The sequence below is a fragment of the Ictalurus punctatus genome, chromosome 7 (genome assembly GCF_001660625.3).
Source record: "Ictalurus punctatus breed USDA103 chromosome 7, Coco_2.0, whole genome shotgun sequence".
Classification (NCBI taxonomy): domain Eukaryota; kingdom Metazoa; phylum Chordata; class Actinopteri; order Siluriformes; family Ictaluridae; genus Ictalurus; species Ictalurus punctatus.
This window is the reverse complement of record NC_030422.2, coordinates 23,131,909-23,148,367: the sequence shown is the minus strand read 5'-3', so window position 1 is coordinate 23,148,367 and position 16,459 is coordinate 23,131,909. Positions and strand designations below refer to the sequence as shown.

The 16,459-nt window shown below is 38.1% G+C and overlaps 1 protein-coding gene across 4 annotated transcripts; it reads right to left on the bottom strand.

Annotated features, from left to right (window-relative positions):
• Positions 1–1,810: 1,810 nt before the first annotated feature.
• Positions 1,811–13,357, bottom strand: ponzr6 (plac8 onzin related protein 6). 4 transcript variants are annotated; one of them, XM_017471538.3, is made up of 5 exons: positions 13,231–13,357; positions 12,685–12,775; positions 4,323–4,446; positions 2,444–2,604; positions 1,811–2,294 (listed from the first exon to the last, which is right to left on the bottom strand). In XM_017471538.3, exons 3-5 carry the CDS (start codon positions 4,429–4,431, stop codon positions 2,010–2,012), a joined length of 555 nt encoding a protein of 184 aa, XP_017327027.1. In that variant the 5' UTR covers positions 4,432–4,446; positions 12,685–12,775; positions 13,231–13,357; the 3' UTR covers positions 1,811–2,009. The 4 variants fall into 4 exon arrangements, with proteins under 4 accessions (XP_017327027.1, XP_017327028.1, XP_017327026.1 ...); XM_017471539.3 differs by having other exon boundaries at positions 12,734–12,775; XM_017471537.3 differs by lacking the exon at positions 12,685–12,775.
• Positions 13,358–16,459: the final 3,102 nt, after the last annotated feature.

The following is a 16,459-nucleotide window of genomic DNA, read 5'->3' as shown; positions in this document are numbered from 1 at the left end:
TCTGGTTCAAACACCTGCGTATCACCATGACAGCCATTGTTAAATAAAGGGTGAACTTGCACACAGTTAGATCAGGTGTATGGTAAGGAGAATTGAGCACAAACAGGTATCAAGACAGAAAAATTGCATTCAGGTCTAAAAGAGTTTATTATCTTATACTATCGTCTCCCTGCGTTCATGTTCTTGGTAAGAGCTGAAGTTTTGCTAGGCATGCCACAGGCATGCCATTTCTACCACTTGCTTGGGCTTGAACCCCCGACTTTCCCATCACCAGAGTAACCCAGAGCCTTAACCACCAAGCCACCACTGCCCCCACCTGTTGCCAAACTTATCAACAAATTCAAAAACACTGGAAGTGTCCACAAACAACCACTGACAAAGGCACAACAGCCGTGGTGCTGGCATACATAGTCCCCTATATACAGGGTTTTGGGATACCCTGTATATAGATGTATGTATTCATGTATTCATAATTTGTAGTACTAGCCACTGTATTGCTATAATTTATAAGAACCTGTAAGAATCTATGAATATGAACAATTTTGGATGATTCCAGATTGTGAACAAAGCTCTAGATGCCAATTTGTTCTGGGAATAGAGAACGATGTTATAATATATTCTAGAGCCATGGTTCTCAGAGTCCCTAGAGTCCGTATCCAGCATAACCAGGGGGTCCATATTTTTTTAAACTTTTAATCTACTAGTTTAAAAGTTGTTATGTCTCTAAATAATATCAACTTAAATATAATGACAGTTTTAATAAAAAGGGGTTCTATGGGTAGAAAAGCTCCAATTAATGGCTAAAGTATTATTTAAATAATGTACCTAATGGTTTAATAGTTTGTATGTAAACGAGGTCCCAATATTTAATAAGCTACAATAAATTTTAAGGTGGATATATTTATCATTCATTCATGCTACTTCAGTAAGAGCTTCATCCTGGTCAGGGTGAAAGTGGATGTGCACCCTATCCTGGGAACACTGGCAGGAACACAGTCTGTATGGGACACCAGTCCATCGCAGGAAACCTTTGCAAAAATAAAAAATTGCATATCTGTGAGCCCTCATGGCTGCCAGTTAATGTGGTGTTTAATGTATATGTTTTTATTAGCATATTAATGAAGAGATGTGTTTACAGGTTTTGCAATGCGGCTGCAAGCTACTACACAGCCGTATGCAGGTTTGTAGCCTCAGTGCAAGCTCCAGAATGTAGAATCAGAAAGACTTCTTAAATTCATGCTCACTTGTAGACCCTCATACGCTACCGATATATAATTAACATGGTGCCAGACCATTGGCTGGTACGGAGATATCAGTAGACCTCATTGTGAATGTTCCTGGATGAACGATCATAGGGGAATGCAAACCGGTAAAGTTATGATAGCATTAATCTCCAGGAATTCAACGCACATCCTCAAAGGCATACTCAGACAAATATCTATTACGCATTATTTCCCAACACTGCCCTGGTGATTTGACAGACACTGACTGTGTATGAGTAATGAGCTCGATGTAGTGAATGATTTTCTGTTGTGGCAAGAACATGTTTTTTATTTACTTACTTGAGTTTAGCCACAAATAAACTGTATATTGAAGGTTTCAGCTATTCCTATCTCATTATATATCTATAATATCTCATATTATCTATTATTGTCACAGGATGTCACTGCAATAACATCAACAAGTGGCTATGTAAGTTAAAAAACCTAGACTGAACACCATATTTTAATTGTGCTAAAGCCTCCAAATGTTTTGAATTAGAAGGCTGACACATAGTCAAAGAATAAAAAAAACTGATAGTGCTGCATAATTAATATTGTGAGGTATTATGTTTTAATGATGCCTCCAAAGAAAAAAGGAACAGGTTTAACACAAAAATAGACTTTGTATACTTGTGAATATATTCTTTCAAACATACATAACGAACTACAATCGAAACTATAAAAATGCAGGAAAAAAGACTCTACATAAAATAGACTTTTTATAGAATTCTGTAGATTATATGTAGCTTATACAGCCGGATACAGTCCTGCACCATGAGGGTCAGTTGACTTGGAAGGCTGGGCGTACATAGGAGGGTTATTAGGCTGCAGTGGCTGGTAGCCCGGATTCACAGCAGGCTGCTGGTAGGACGGATTCACCAACGGTGCGTTCGCTGGTGCTTGGTAGGTCACGTTCACCGGCGGGTTCACAAACACCTGGGGCTGTCTGCGGAGCTTCAGCTCTCTGGCCATCTGACACCATGAGCAGATTCCACAGCAGGACACCACGCAACAGTCATCACACATTGTGCCCTTGTAGGAGACAAGTCCACAGCAGATAACATCAGTCCGACAATCCAAAAAGCGTACAACTCAGTGCTGTTCTTTGGTATATTTGATTTTGGGTGCATATGGATTTGGAGCTGTAGTCTAGCCATAGTGCAGCTTAGAACATCATGTACCTGGATGCGGTATCTCTCTCTCATGGCACTTCTCACAGAATAACTGGCGGGTGGTATGAGGGCCCCGAAGCACAGATCCAGCAGAGGGAGACAAAGGCATTCTCCAAACTCTTGGCTGGTAGTACACATCAAACACCAGGGGCACCAGAAACCAAAACAGCCTGTGCAGACAAATTTTGTGTAAATAAAAAAAGGAGATTAAAAATAAAAAAGGTAAAATAAGGGTTGTAGGTAGTTCCCCCGGTGTATCTGACTTACCTTAGCCCCCTAACCCTAGCTTTGCGTTTTCCATTCTGCCTGTCAATGGCTTTTTAAGCAATTCGATTTGGTGTAAAATATTTTACACAGACATATATCAGAAGACTTGTGTCTGGCTTGTCTTTAAAAAATAGTTCACTGTAAATCAGGATACCCCCATTAACTTATGTGAACTTACAGTGCCCTCTATTAATATTGGCAACCTTGGTAAATATGAGCAAAGAAATCTATGAAAAATTGTCTTTATTGATCAACCTTTTGATCTTTTGTTAAAAAAATTCACAAAAATACTCTGCTCTCATGGATATCAAAAAATTGCAAACAAAACACAGGTTTGTCAAAAAAATTATATATATTTGTTAAATATAGGTATGCAACAATGATTGGCACCCTTTTACTTAATACTTTGTGCTACTTCCCTTTTCCAAGATCACAGCTCTGAACCTTCTCCTATAATGCCTGATGAGGTTGGAGAATACATGGCAAGGGATCTGAGACCATTCCTCCATACAGAATCTCTCCAGATCCTTCAAATTTTTAGGTCCACGCTATGGGGTTGAAGTCAGGGGACTGGGATGGTCATGGCAGGACCTTGATTTTGTGGACAGTAAACCATTTTTGTGTTGATTTTGATGTATGTTTTGGATCATTGTCCTGCTGGAAGATCCAACCACGGCCCATTTTAAGCTTTCTGGCAGAGGCAGTCAGGTTTTCATTTAGCATCTATATAGTTCTGGAGACTTCCTGACCCCAAGATGCAACTAACTTTTTTTTTAAACAAAATATCAAAAGTTTAAACAATAAAGACAAATTTTCACAGCCTTCTAAACTCATATCTACCAAGGGTGCCAATATTAATGGAGGGCACTGTATTTCTTCTCTTTAACTCCAAATGTCATGACAAGTTTTAGATATTAAAATCAAGTTTATAACAAGTATATATATAAATGAAACTTAAAGTAATCCATTGTCTTGACTTGTAAAATGTAACGTTATGAGTTGAATCTTGTCTTCAAGTTGGGTTTACTCGTGTTTTCAAGGTAGAAGGTGAATTACGTTTCTAAGTTTAACCACCTGAAACGCTTTAGAGTGTTGTCGTTATAAATTAACACATTTCCATCATATTTTGTCTAGGTTATCTGGGTTTTTGAACATGTATTACACGATACAGGATGGAGAAACCATTATAACTATATTATAGAGCTTCATACAGTAAATACAAAGGAGTAACAAATAACATTAACAAATACTCAAGTATTCAAATTATTTGGCCAGCAGAATAGTTTTAAGTTGTTTCTCCATTTTCTCTCACTAGCTAGGTCTATCACGACAGCTTCCGGCTGGGAGGATGAATTTTAAAATGGAAAATTCCATTTTAAAAACATGATGGCTGGCTTCACGTGTCTCGGACGAAGCATGTACGACTAGTACATGCTTTGTCCGAGACACGTGAAGCCAGCCATCATGTTTTGGAACATGGTGAGCTCATGCTGTGTCACGTGTGGTTGAGCTTATGCTGGTTGAGCTCATGCTGTGTTACATATAAATGCAGCATATAATAATTGAATTAAAAAACCACCACCTTTCCTCTCAATCAGATCATTTATATGCAGATACTCACAGACGCTCATGTCGTCGCAGCAGTCACACAAGCCAGTGCTCCATGTGCTAGTTTTGGCATAAGCCGGCAACATCACCCCTGGCTGGACGGTGATTGTAGTATTAGCCATTATAGTAACTCAGTCCTAAAGAACACACACACACATACACAGATCATAAATGCAGGTGCAAACATAATGGTACAGTAATACTGTCATCACAAACAATTTTTAACAATGAGCTCATATCTGTCTGGTAATTTGGCATTAAAATTCAACCAGGTCAAATGACAGTTGGCAAAGGGATCAAGAATATAGCAGTTATGAATACAGCAAGATCCAAAAGTGGTATAATGACTGAGTGAGAACATCACAGACAATCCAAAGCCAAATTCATGTGTGGAAACTAAACTACAGTGCTGGTGGTTGAGTTGTACCTTATGGAAGGTTGAAACAACTAGTCTTATACCTTATTTTTAAATAGTCTAACAATTAAAATCATTCATTCATCTTCAGTAACGGTGTATCTTAATCCGGGTGCCGATGGATCTGGAGTCTATCCCAGTAATAGTGGGTTTGAGGTGGGAATATACTTTGGATGGCATGCCAGTCCGTCACAGTGCACCAAGCACACATATTTGCATATCTACAGGCAATCCACTGTAGGCAATCTACCTGCTATCTTTATACGAAGTGGCAGGAAACCAGAGACCACAGTGAAAAGCACAGAGATGTGTAGAGAACATGTGAAACTCATGTGGTTGACACTTTTATTCAAAATAATTTACAGCTGAGATATACAACTGAGTAAGTGAGGATTAGGTGTCTAGCTCAAGGACCCAATGTCAGCTTGGTTGTGGGATTTGATCTCACAACCTTCCGATCACTAGATGCTGATTTAACTGCTGAGTCACAGAAAGTCGTGAGAGCAACAGTAATCGAAGTCTGAAGCACGGATCCTGGTGCTGTGTGTATACAATATTCTCCCTCAGCAAACAAGGATTGGCTGACGTTTTCCGCATCTGACATTTGCTTCATTAGTTTTGCCCTGGAGCGACATGCTAACAAAGCGTAGAGCTTTAGCATTGTGCAACTAAATCGATGCAGCATACTTTTGTCTACTTTTGGTAAAAGTGTCATACAGAAACGTCATACCATGTGCATTCATAGTTAGTTCAAACCTCAACATGGTTTGAGAATGTTATGACAAAGACGTGTATGTTTATACAAAGCTAATGTTAGCAAATATTAATTTCCTTTACTTGTTAGCACTGAAGCTCCAGTGACAAATTAAGGAAGAAAACATCAAATGTTTTGGGTAAATTCCAACAAACTGTTGCCAGAAAATCGGAAGCACACAATTGTATATAATGTCTTTGTATACTGTCACTGGAGTTAAGAGGCACAAACCTGTTCCAGCATGACCATGCCCCTGTGCACAAACTGAGCTCCATGAAACAGTGGCTGTGTCCGAATATCCCTACTACAGTGATATACATGCTGAAATCGTTTTTTCCCAATAAAAGATAAAAATATATTTTAGATTAAGCTCTGTTTTTACTAAAAATCTTAATACATGACACTGTATTAAGATCTTATATTCAGATTAAGTTTTTACTTCTTGTCTTTCATGCAATTCCAAATGCCACCCTGTTCATATATAAACCCTTATAGGACGCCATCTCTGGCAAAGTGGATTATTGAAATTTTTTGCATAGTCAGTCTAGCAACCAGCATGTTTTTAGAGGTCAACCAGAGAACCTGGAGGAAAATCACATGGACATATGCAAAACTACGCACAGACAGTCATTTGAGCTCAGATTACAAACCTGAACTGTGAAGCAGCAATACTGCCTACTGTACCGCCCTAGGTAAAATCCTTTTTAATTCCCAGTAGGGCATTTGGTAATCAGATACCTACAAATCTTTATTTTATTTTATTTTATTATTTTTTTTAAAACACTGAATCACTGCACAAAGTGAGAAACCACACATCAGTTTCAGGATAATGAACGATTAACGCCTTCATGACATCAACAAGCTAGGAAGTTAGCATGAAAGATGCCTATCTTGACTCGTGTGCTGTGGTCAGATACGACCAAAATCAGCTTTTTGGGCTTTGCACACTAATAATCTGCACATATAACTTACCCTTGGTAAATTACTCCTGGTAATGATGCTTGAGGCTGTTTGTTAAATGAGCCCAGGGGCACTTATGTGGATTGGTGGAATTTTGCTAGTTACCAGGATATTTTAGCTCTGCTTAGCCTGGTTAATTCTTCCAGGACGTTAAGGGTATTTCTGCTGGGTCTGAATACTTGAAGCAGCACCCTGAACTGATACTAGTCTTGTCTAGGTAAGATTCTTCACACAGAAGAATTCCTTGCGAATAGTGGACTGATTGAAAACTCTATAAGTCACATTTGTGCATGCAGGTTTGCAAAATAGTAGACCAGACTACTGTTTTTAAGAGGACCAGAGATCAGTTCTCTGAAGCGATCGCAGGCTTGAAAACACCAATCACACTTCAGCAAAAATACCAAACTATGGTGTCAGAGCAACTTGAGTTCCAAAAAATACAATAAAATAAAAGCAAGTCTGAAAACAATCAAGTTTGTGAGCACAAACGTACTTCCAAATCAACAAATCAGCCGAAGGAACGCAAACACAAACAACCATCTCAGTCCTCATCTCTGAACCCTGAAAAGGGAAACGCACAAATCTTAGAATATAAAGGAGGCTCATTTTTATGAAGGGTGCCAATAATTCTGAAGTTGCCTGCATACCCTGAGCACTATCTGATAACAAGCTGAAACTTGAGGAACTGTTTTGGATGAGATTTATTCATACATTTCACAATCCAGTGTAGAGAAAACCGTTACTGAAAAAGAGTCTCATTTCCCCTAACCTGTCATTGTGGTAAAGAAAAAAAGAAGAAAAGAAGGGAAAAAAAAAACCAAACCACATATTGTAACACTACCACACACTCATTTAGACATTTTTCAGCTCCTGTCTCATCAACATGTTCAGTTAACAGAAGGCTTGTCTTTCTATATAACATGATTCAAACTACATGTGACTTTGGATTTGACATATACTAAATTAAATGCTTCCTGTGTTTGAAATAAAATTCTGACAGTAAACATGAATGTTTTTTTCTTTACTTAATAGCTTCAGTTTTCACACAGGGATTCTTCAAAGTTCAAGACTGTAAACTTTACTTTATAAACATAGTGAGGCATTTTTTTTGAGACACCTGATCTCATTATTCACATCTGCAACAAAGTCTATGAAATTCCTTCCCCAGTTTATAACAGTACCTTAGTAAAATAACAATAGTTCAATAACAATAGCCCTGTATTCATCACTAAGAGGAGCGTAGCACACACAAAAACAAAAAAAAAGCACAGAAAATTAGTATCCGTTTCCATTTTGGTCCAACATTTCACTTGCAAACATGCATATGAGTCACAGGCAGATGAAATCCACCGAGACTAATTTCACTGTTTCTAATTTCCTCTTTCTGCGTTCTTCTTTCATTTTCTAAGGTATACAGTGCATCCAGAAAGTATTCACAACGCTTCACTTTTTCCACATTTTGTTATGTTACAGCCTTATTATAAATGGATTAAATTAATTATTTTCCTCAAAATTCTACAAACAATACCCCATAATGACAACGGGAAAGAAGTTTGTTTGATATCTTTGCAAATTTATTAAAAATAAAAAACAAAAAAAAAGCACATGTACATAAGTATTCACAGCCTTTGCTCAATACTTTGTTGAAGCACCTTTGGCACCAATTACAGCCTCAAGTCTTTTTGAGTATGATGCTACAAGCTTGGCACAGCTATTTTTGGGTAGTTTCTCCTATTCTTCTTTGCAGAACCTCTCAAGCTCCATCAGGTTGGATGGGGAGCGTCAGTGCACAGCCATTTTCAGATCTCTCCAGAGATGTTCAATCAGGTTCTGGCTGGGCCACTCAAGGACATTCACAGAGTTGTCCTGGAGCCACTCCTTTGTTATCTTGGCTGTGTGCTTAGGGTCGTTGCCCTGTTGGAAGATGAACCTTTGCCCCAGTCTGAGGTCCAGAGCGCTCTGGAGCAGGTTTTCATCAAGGATGTCTCTGTACATTGCTGCATTCATCTTTCCCTCCATCCTGACTAGTCTCCCAGTTCCTGCCGCTGAAAAACATCCCCACAGCATGATGCTGCCACCACCATGCTTCACTGTATTGATGGTATTGGCCAGGTGATGAGTGGTGTCTGGTTTCGTCCAGACATGAAGCTTGCCCTTCAGGCCAAAGAGTTCAATCTTTGTTTCATCATGGTCTGAGAGTCCTTCAGTTGCCTTTTGGCAAACTCCAGGCAGGCTGTCATGTGCCTTTTACTGAGGAGTGGCTTCCGTCTGGCCACTCTACCATACAGGACTGGTGTAGTGCGTGGAGTGCTGCAGAGATGGAAGTTCTCCTCTCTCCACAGAGACACGTTGGAGCTCTGTCAGAGTGACCATTGGATTTTTGGTCACGTCCCCGACTAAGGCCCTTTTCCCCCGATCGCTCAGTTTGGCCGGGCGATCAGCTCTAGGAAGAGTCCTGCTGGTTCCAGACTTCTTCCATTTATGGATGATGGAGGCCACTGTGCTCATTGGGACCTTCAATGCTGCAGAAATGTTTCTCTACCCTTCCCCAGATCTGTGCCTCGATACAATCCTGTCTCAAAGGTCTACAGTCAGTTCCTTGGACTTCATGGCTTGGTTTGTGCTCGGACATGCATTGTTAACTGTGGGACCTTATACAGACAGGTGTGTGTCTTTCCAAATCATGTTCAATCAACTGAATTTACCACAGGTGGACTCCAATCAAGTTGTAGAAACATCTCAAAGATGATCAGTGGAAACAGGATGCACCTGAGCTCAAGTTTGAGTGTCATGACAAAGGCTGTGAATACTTATGTACATGTGCTTTTTTTTGTTTTTTATTTTTAATAAATCTGCAAAGATTTCAAACAAACTTCTTTCCCATTGTCATTATGGGGTATTGTTTGTAGAATTTTGAGGAAAATAATTAATTTAATCCATTTTGGAATAAGACTGTAACATAACAAAATGTGGAAAAAGTGAAGCACTGTGAATACTTTCCGGATGCACTGTACATTGTAGATGGTACATTCATTTATACACCCATGTTATTACTGAACAATGTTCACTTGTTCAACTATTTATTTAGACATCCATTATTATCCTTATTGTAAGGGACAAATACTTTTCGTGTGCCGAGCATCAAAATACCGACTCGGATTTCTAAAATCTCATTCAAATTTTGTGGAAGAATACAATTAGAAATTGCATGTCTGTGCAAATAAAAAAACCTAATCCATGAAGCAACGGTCAGTAAGATACAGTGCCCTCCACTAATATTGGCACTCTTGGTAAATATGAGCAAAGAAGCCTGTGCAAAATTGTCTCTATTGATTTAAACTTTTGATCTTTTTTTCAAATAATTCACAAAAATACTCTGCTCTCACGGATATCAAACAACTGCAAACAAAACAGGTTTATAAAACAAAAATTGGTACCCCTTTAGTTAATACTTTGCGCTACCTCCATTTGCCAAGATAACAGCTGAGTCTTCTCCTATAATGCCTGATGAGGTTGGAGAATACATGGCAAGGCATCTGAGACCATTCCTCCATACAGAATCTCTCCAGATCCTTCACATTTTGAGGTCCACACTGAAGGACTCTCCTCTTCAGTTCACTCCACAGGTTTTCTATGGTTTTTAAGTCAGCGGACTGGGATGGCCATGGCAGGACCTTGATTTTGTGGTCAGTAATCCATCTTTGTGTTGATTTTGATGTATGTTTTGGATCATTATTCTGCTGGAAGATCCAACCACGGCCCATTTTAAGCGTTCTGGCAGAGGCAGTCAGGTTTTCATTTAATATCTGTTGATATTTGATAGAGTCCATGATGTCATGTATCCTAACATAATGTTCAGGTCCTCTGGCAGAAAAACAGCCCCAAAACATTAAAGAGCCACCACCATATTTAACCGTGGGAATGAGGTACTTTTCTATATGGCTACCTCTCTGTGTGCGACAAAACCACCTATGGTGTTTATTGTCAAAAAGCTTTATTTTATCTGACCACAGAACCCAATCCCATTTGAAGTTCCAGTAGTGTCTGGCAAACTGAAGACGATTGAGTTTGTTTTTGGATGAGTAGAGGTTTTTTTCGTAAAACTCTTCCAAACAACTTGTGGGTATTTTGGTTACTTTGGATTGTAGTTTTGGAGATTTTCTGACCTCAAGAGGCAAATAACTTCTGCAATTCTCCAGCTGTGATCCTTGGAGATTTTTTGGCCACTCGAACCATCCTCTTCACAGTGCGTTGAGATAATATAGACACACGTCCAATTCCAGGTTGATTCATAACATTTCCAGTTGACTGGAACTTCTTAATTATTGCCCTGATGGTGGAAATGGCCATTTTCAATGCTTGTGCTATTTTCTTATAGCCACTTCTCATATTGTGAAGCTCAACAACCTTTTGCCACACATCACAGCTACATACCGTTCCTTACCCATTGTTATGAATGACTAAGGGAATTTGGCCTATGTGTTGCCTCATATTTATGTGAAACAGGAAGTCATGATTGAACAATTTCCTGTTCCTAGTCACACTGGTATACTAAAAAAATGGAAAAAATCAATGGAAATATACTTCAAATATATATTATCCTCATATGAATTCATAGGGATGCCAATAATCGTGGCACAAATATATTTAACACTTTTTTTTTTTTTTTTGATAAACCTGTGTTTTGTTTGCAATTGTTTGATATCCATGAGAGCAGAGTATTTTTGTGATTTTTTTTAACAAAAGATCAAAAGGTTAAACAATAAAGACAATTTTTCACAGCCTTCTTTGCTCATATTTACCAAGGGTGCCAATATTAGCGGAGGGCACTGTAAACTTCCTAAATCAAGTTTACTTCAAGACAAAAATTCTGACTGTATGACAGATTGTTAAGCATATTAAACATTCCATCTTAAAAACAAAGAATATAAATTGTACAGTGAAATTTACATTACAGATCCTTGAAGGATAGATTTTTAATTTGTTTACCTAGAGCACTACAATTCTACCATAATGAGTTCTTTCCTGACAGAATTATAGCATTAAGGATTAGTCAGTTAAACAATGAAAAAAACTCATTAGTAAAATCAATTTTACATTTGTAATAGATGCAGAAAACACACACTGTACCTGCTGGAGTTGGATGTAAGCTGTGAAGCCAAAAAGTAGACGAACTTTCTCTCTTACGTGCGTGTGTGTGTGTGTGTGTGTATAAAATGTCAGCAGGACTGTGGACAGGTGCAGGGACGGACATAAAAGGCACACCCATACTTTTTTACACTGCTGTTTGTTTTGGCAACAATGCATTCGTGTAAAGGCAAATAATACTTTTTTTTATTTATTTTTTTAAAATGATGTAATCATTTCTAGAGTGTCCAAATTGTCCTTAGTGGGATCAAGCACAAATGCTGTACCAAAATAAGCTTTAAAATTTCAACTTTAGGATTTATATATCTAGATAAATAACAGGCTGTCACTGCCATTGCGTTAAGACGTGACAAAAATTTAGAAGAAAAATAGCCTGATGCTACATTAACCGCAAATTTCCTGAGCATTGTACAGATGCTTGTAAATCAGATTTGAATAACTTAATCATAGCAAAACAAACTGCGAAAGGTTTGTGGCCGGAAACCCGAATGTCAAAGGTTGCACTCGTATACCCACGAGGTACTTTTGATCGTTGACAACAGAACCTGCCTTATACGCACAAACTGCAGAAGCATATCAAAAACTAAACCTTGCCTACTTTTAGGTTAGTTGGTTGTCCCTATCAAAAAGGATTCCCGGGCCTTTAGAACCCTTAATAACCTTTAATTAATCCTTAAAGAACCACTTTTTTTCTAAGAGAATACCAATAGGAAAGACTAGAGTTGCTACATTTTAAATACCTGACTGGTTCTAGGTAAGAATAAAATAATTAGCAATCATTTAGAGATTGTACCACACATTTAACCAGTTAACGGATGCTATGTTTACTCTCAGAAAAAAAAAGTTCAGCAGACTCTCAGCTTTCCTTGTTGCTGGGGTGCTATCCTCAAGGGTACATCTTTTGTATCTTTAGCCTGTGTAGTTCCTTGAAAACGTCAAGTAGCTGTAGACATACCTTTAATGTAGGACTCGAAAAGCTAATTAAAGGTAAAAGAGTGGTCTTTATGGTCCAGTGATATAACTGAAATCATTTTAAACGCACACTACATTCACATTACCATGTAATATACACTCTATAGGTATAAAAGGTGTAGCAACCTGGTGAAATGGAAAGGTACAGGGTTCTTGAAGAGTTTTGCTTTGGTACCTTTTTGCTGACAGGAAAGCAACTACACCATTAAAGCTTCCTCTAGGGGAACGTTTTGGAGAGAAAAAAGAAAAGAAGAAGAAGAAGAAGATGAACAAAGTTAGCATCATTTATGATAACGTCTCGAGTACATCTTATGCTTTGAATTTTTTTCCGCCATGATTTGCGATGACACAGTTCTTCCATGCGCCCATGCTTTAATTTTATCTTTAAATTTTATTTATTTATTTATTTTTACAGCGTAATAATAATAATAATAATAAAACATTTGTACAAGCTTTGAAACTTGGTGATGGTATGGACCATTGTGGCTCTCGCGTCAGTAAAAAAAAAAAAAAAAAAAAAGAAGAAAAAGAATCACAGCCGAGTTTCGTTTATGTTTAACGGTTGCATCTAGTTTTATTGCATTTCACTGATGCCTGAACACAGCCATAAAAAGTTAAACACGTAGCGACGAGTTACAAAGAAAAGAAACAGCATAAGTTTCGATTTCTTACCAGTCTTTATCCTTCAGGAAGATGGTGGTATGTAAGCCACAGCTCTGTACTTACTTGGTAAAAGACAACTCAACCCCTCTGTATTGTTTGTCAGCTTTTACTCCCCTGTGGTTAATGCGTCACTTCCAGTCACTTCTCTCTGCCTTTATGCAAAACGTCCACCTGAGTGGTAATGTCCTCTTTTGGTCTCCAAACTCTCTTCTAATCCCTGCTCTGTGAATAAAATGCAACTGTATCGAGATTTATTCAAGTGTAGACCAAGCAACTTAAGGAGCAAGAGTGCAAGTTGAGTTAAAGGCTGTAGCATCAAATATCTTAGCGTTTATTTTCTGGTATTTACATCTAGATGTGTTAAACATCATAATACATAGAAATTTTTGTAATCAAATCACCCAATTTGTAGCTGAGCAAAAGTATTGGAAAAGATAAATCGATAAGTAAATAACATTTTAATATCCGGTTGCATATCCCTTGCTTGCATCAAGCCTACCACTCAGTGACATCACCAAATTGTTGGTTTCTTCCTTGTGATGCTTTTCTAGGCTTTCACCACAGCCCCCTTCAGTTATTGTTTGTTTTGCTGGGTTTCTCGATCCAGTCTCCTCTTCAGGAGGTGAAATGCTGCTCAGTTAGTTTAAGGTCTAGTGATTGACTTGGCCAATGTAAAACCTTCCACTTTTCCCCACCCGATAAAGTTCTTTGTTGAGTTGGCAGTGTGTTTTGGATCATTGTCTTGCTGCATGATAAAGTTCCTTCCAATTAATTTGGATGCATTTCTCTGACAGAGAAAATGTTTCTGTTAACTTCTGAATTAATTCTGCTGCGAACATCAAAATTGCAGCTGGGTTTCATTTATGATTAACATTTGTATCTAGTTTTATTGCATTTTACTGATGCGAGAAATCAGCCATAAAAAGATAAAAAGTAGCAATGAGATACAAAGAAAAAACACCGTTAAGTTTTGTTCTCTTAATAGTTAAATCATCAATAGAGATTAGTGAGCCTGTTCTAGAAGCACCCATGCAAACCAAAGTCATGACACCACCTCCACCATGTTCCACAGATGAGTATGTTTTGGATCATGAGCAGATCCTCTCTTTCTCCACACTTTTCTTATTGCTGATGAGTGGTTTGCATCTTGTGGTATGTCCTCTATATTTCTGCTCTCAAACTTCTTCTAACGGTGTGTAAATGTAAAAAGATTTAAAATACATAAGGTGTACTTTAAACTTTTCTAGGTAAATGATGCATACTGAAGGTACAAAAGATGTACAAAAGAAGGTACCTTCAACTGAGAGCATTACCTCAGCAACAAGGAATGGCACGGTTTCGTACCCTTTCTTTTCCAGAGGTTCCCAGCCCTGGTCCAGGAATACACCTTGAACTACATATTTTAGTGTTTGCCATGCGCTAACACACCCACTTCAACTCATGAAATGCTGGTAATTAACCGATTAAATAGATCAGGTGTATTGGGAACAGAGAAACCACTGAAGAGTGCAGGACAAAGGGTACTCCAGGACCAGGGTTGGGAACCTGTATTCTAATGTATACAAGGACTTTGACTTAGTTGTTGAGTGCTCATTATGCTTATAAACATTAAACAACCATAAAGACAAGGAAATAGAGAACACTGGTTATACAACACACACTTGCTAGTATGAGCACAAGTGGTTACTATATAAGTATTACAAGTGAACCAGACTTTTATTCAGATGGTGAGCATAGTCTGAAATGTGTCTATATAGAATAGGCCATACAGCCCCTGTGGATGCAGAACTACATCCTCTGCTATGCCTTCCACAGTGCTCCAACTGCACCAGAGGACCAGCCATGCAACTTCCTGTCCGTATGCAAACTCCTTGACTGTAGTCTCATATGAAAACATCAAGAATTTAACAAAAATGTCCTTGGAGGTGTAGTCATTACCTTATATAATTAGTTCCCCCCCCCCAATGCCAATGTAAATTCAAGCATTTATTAGATAAACCTGAAATTAGGTCATAAGAACGGATTTTGTTGGCAGGGCCACTTTAAAAACCACAGGTGATGGTTTTCATTAGGAGGTGAGGCATGACTGCGAGCAAAGCAGAGGTTGAAGTCACAGCAGATGGTATAATCAGTAACTTAACTCTTTTAGCAAGCTGTGCAGTTGTGAACTTTGGATGGCCTGCACCTACATACTAACTGTGGACATCTAGTGTTCTGTGTTTGGAGGGTAAATCAAAAGCTGTAGCAGGGATTAAAGTTAAATAAAATGAATCAAGGGAGATTCCTCGTGTGACCAGCAGAGGACAGTAGACAACTGTAATTTTCACAAAAGCGCACCAGTAGAAGTAGGGCAAAAACAAAAGAGCTTGCAAACGAGCGGCATTCAAATGATCCTAGGTTTCACACGCTTTCAGTTTAGCTTGCCATGTTGTAGATTTAAAAAAAAAAAAAAAAACAAAACAAAAAAACATTGCCAGTCCATACAAGTAAGCAAGCACTATAAGGTTTAACCATAATCCTGTTCTGCTCTTTTCATTTCTTGATAAGGCAAAAAAAATTAGGTGCCAATGCACATAGTTGCTCTAAGCAGCAGTTAATTTCCTGTCTGCCGTGTTCTGATGGTAAAGCCTCATACATTGTGGTTTGCAGGATTACAGTTTTCAGACATGTTTCAGCTTTGATGTAGAATTTAATTGCATTGATATATGGTGTAGTAGCCTGTCCTGAAATAAAAAATGAGACTGTAAAGAAACTATACAAGGAACCACTCAAACAAGACAGGTAGTGTTAAAATACCATATTAAAACGTATTTGCCACATCCTGATTTCTTCTGTTTTTGTGTCTCATATACTAAAATTTTAGATTTTCAAATGAAATACAACATAAAACAAAGGCAACCTGAGTAAACACACTACAGTTTAAAACATATATTTTTTAATTAAAGCAAAAAAAAATAAAAATAAAAATAAAAAAATAAAAAATCCCCCCCAAACCTATCACCAGCGTGAAAAACCAATTTCCCCCTTAAATTTAAAATCTGGGTGTGCCACCTTTAGCAGCAATGACTGCGACCAAACGCTTCTGATAACTGGAGATCATTCACTCACTTCTAGAACTAGACCCTTCCCAGACTGATGTATTTCAATCAACTTCAACATTCTGGAATTTCTTTCAATTTTGGCTTAGGGTGTTACTGAGTAAAACCCTTTGACCAACTACACATTGTTGAAACACTTT

Coding starts and splice junctions, on each gene's coding strand:
- ponzr6 (XM_017471538.3), bottom strand. CDS start 4,431: ATGGCTAATACTACAATCACCGTCCAGCCAGGGGTGATGTTGCCGGCT. Junction 2,605..4,322: donor CTGCGACGACATGAGCGTCT/GTGAGTATCTGC, acceptor TTGTCTGCACAG/GCTGTTTTGGTTTCTGGTGC. Junction 2,295..2,443: donor GAGAGAGATACCGCATCCAG/GTACATGATGTT, acceptor GTCTCCTACAAG/GGCACAATGTGTGATGACTG.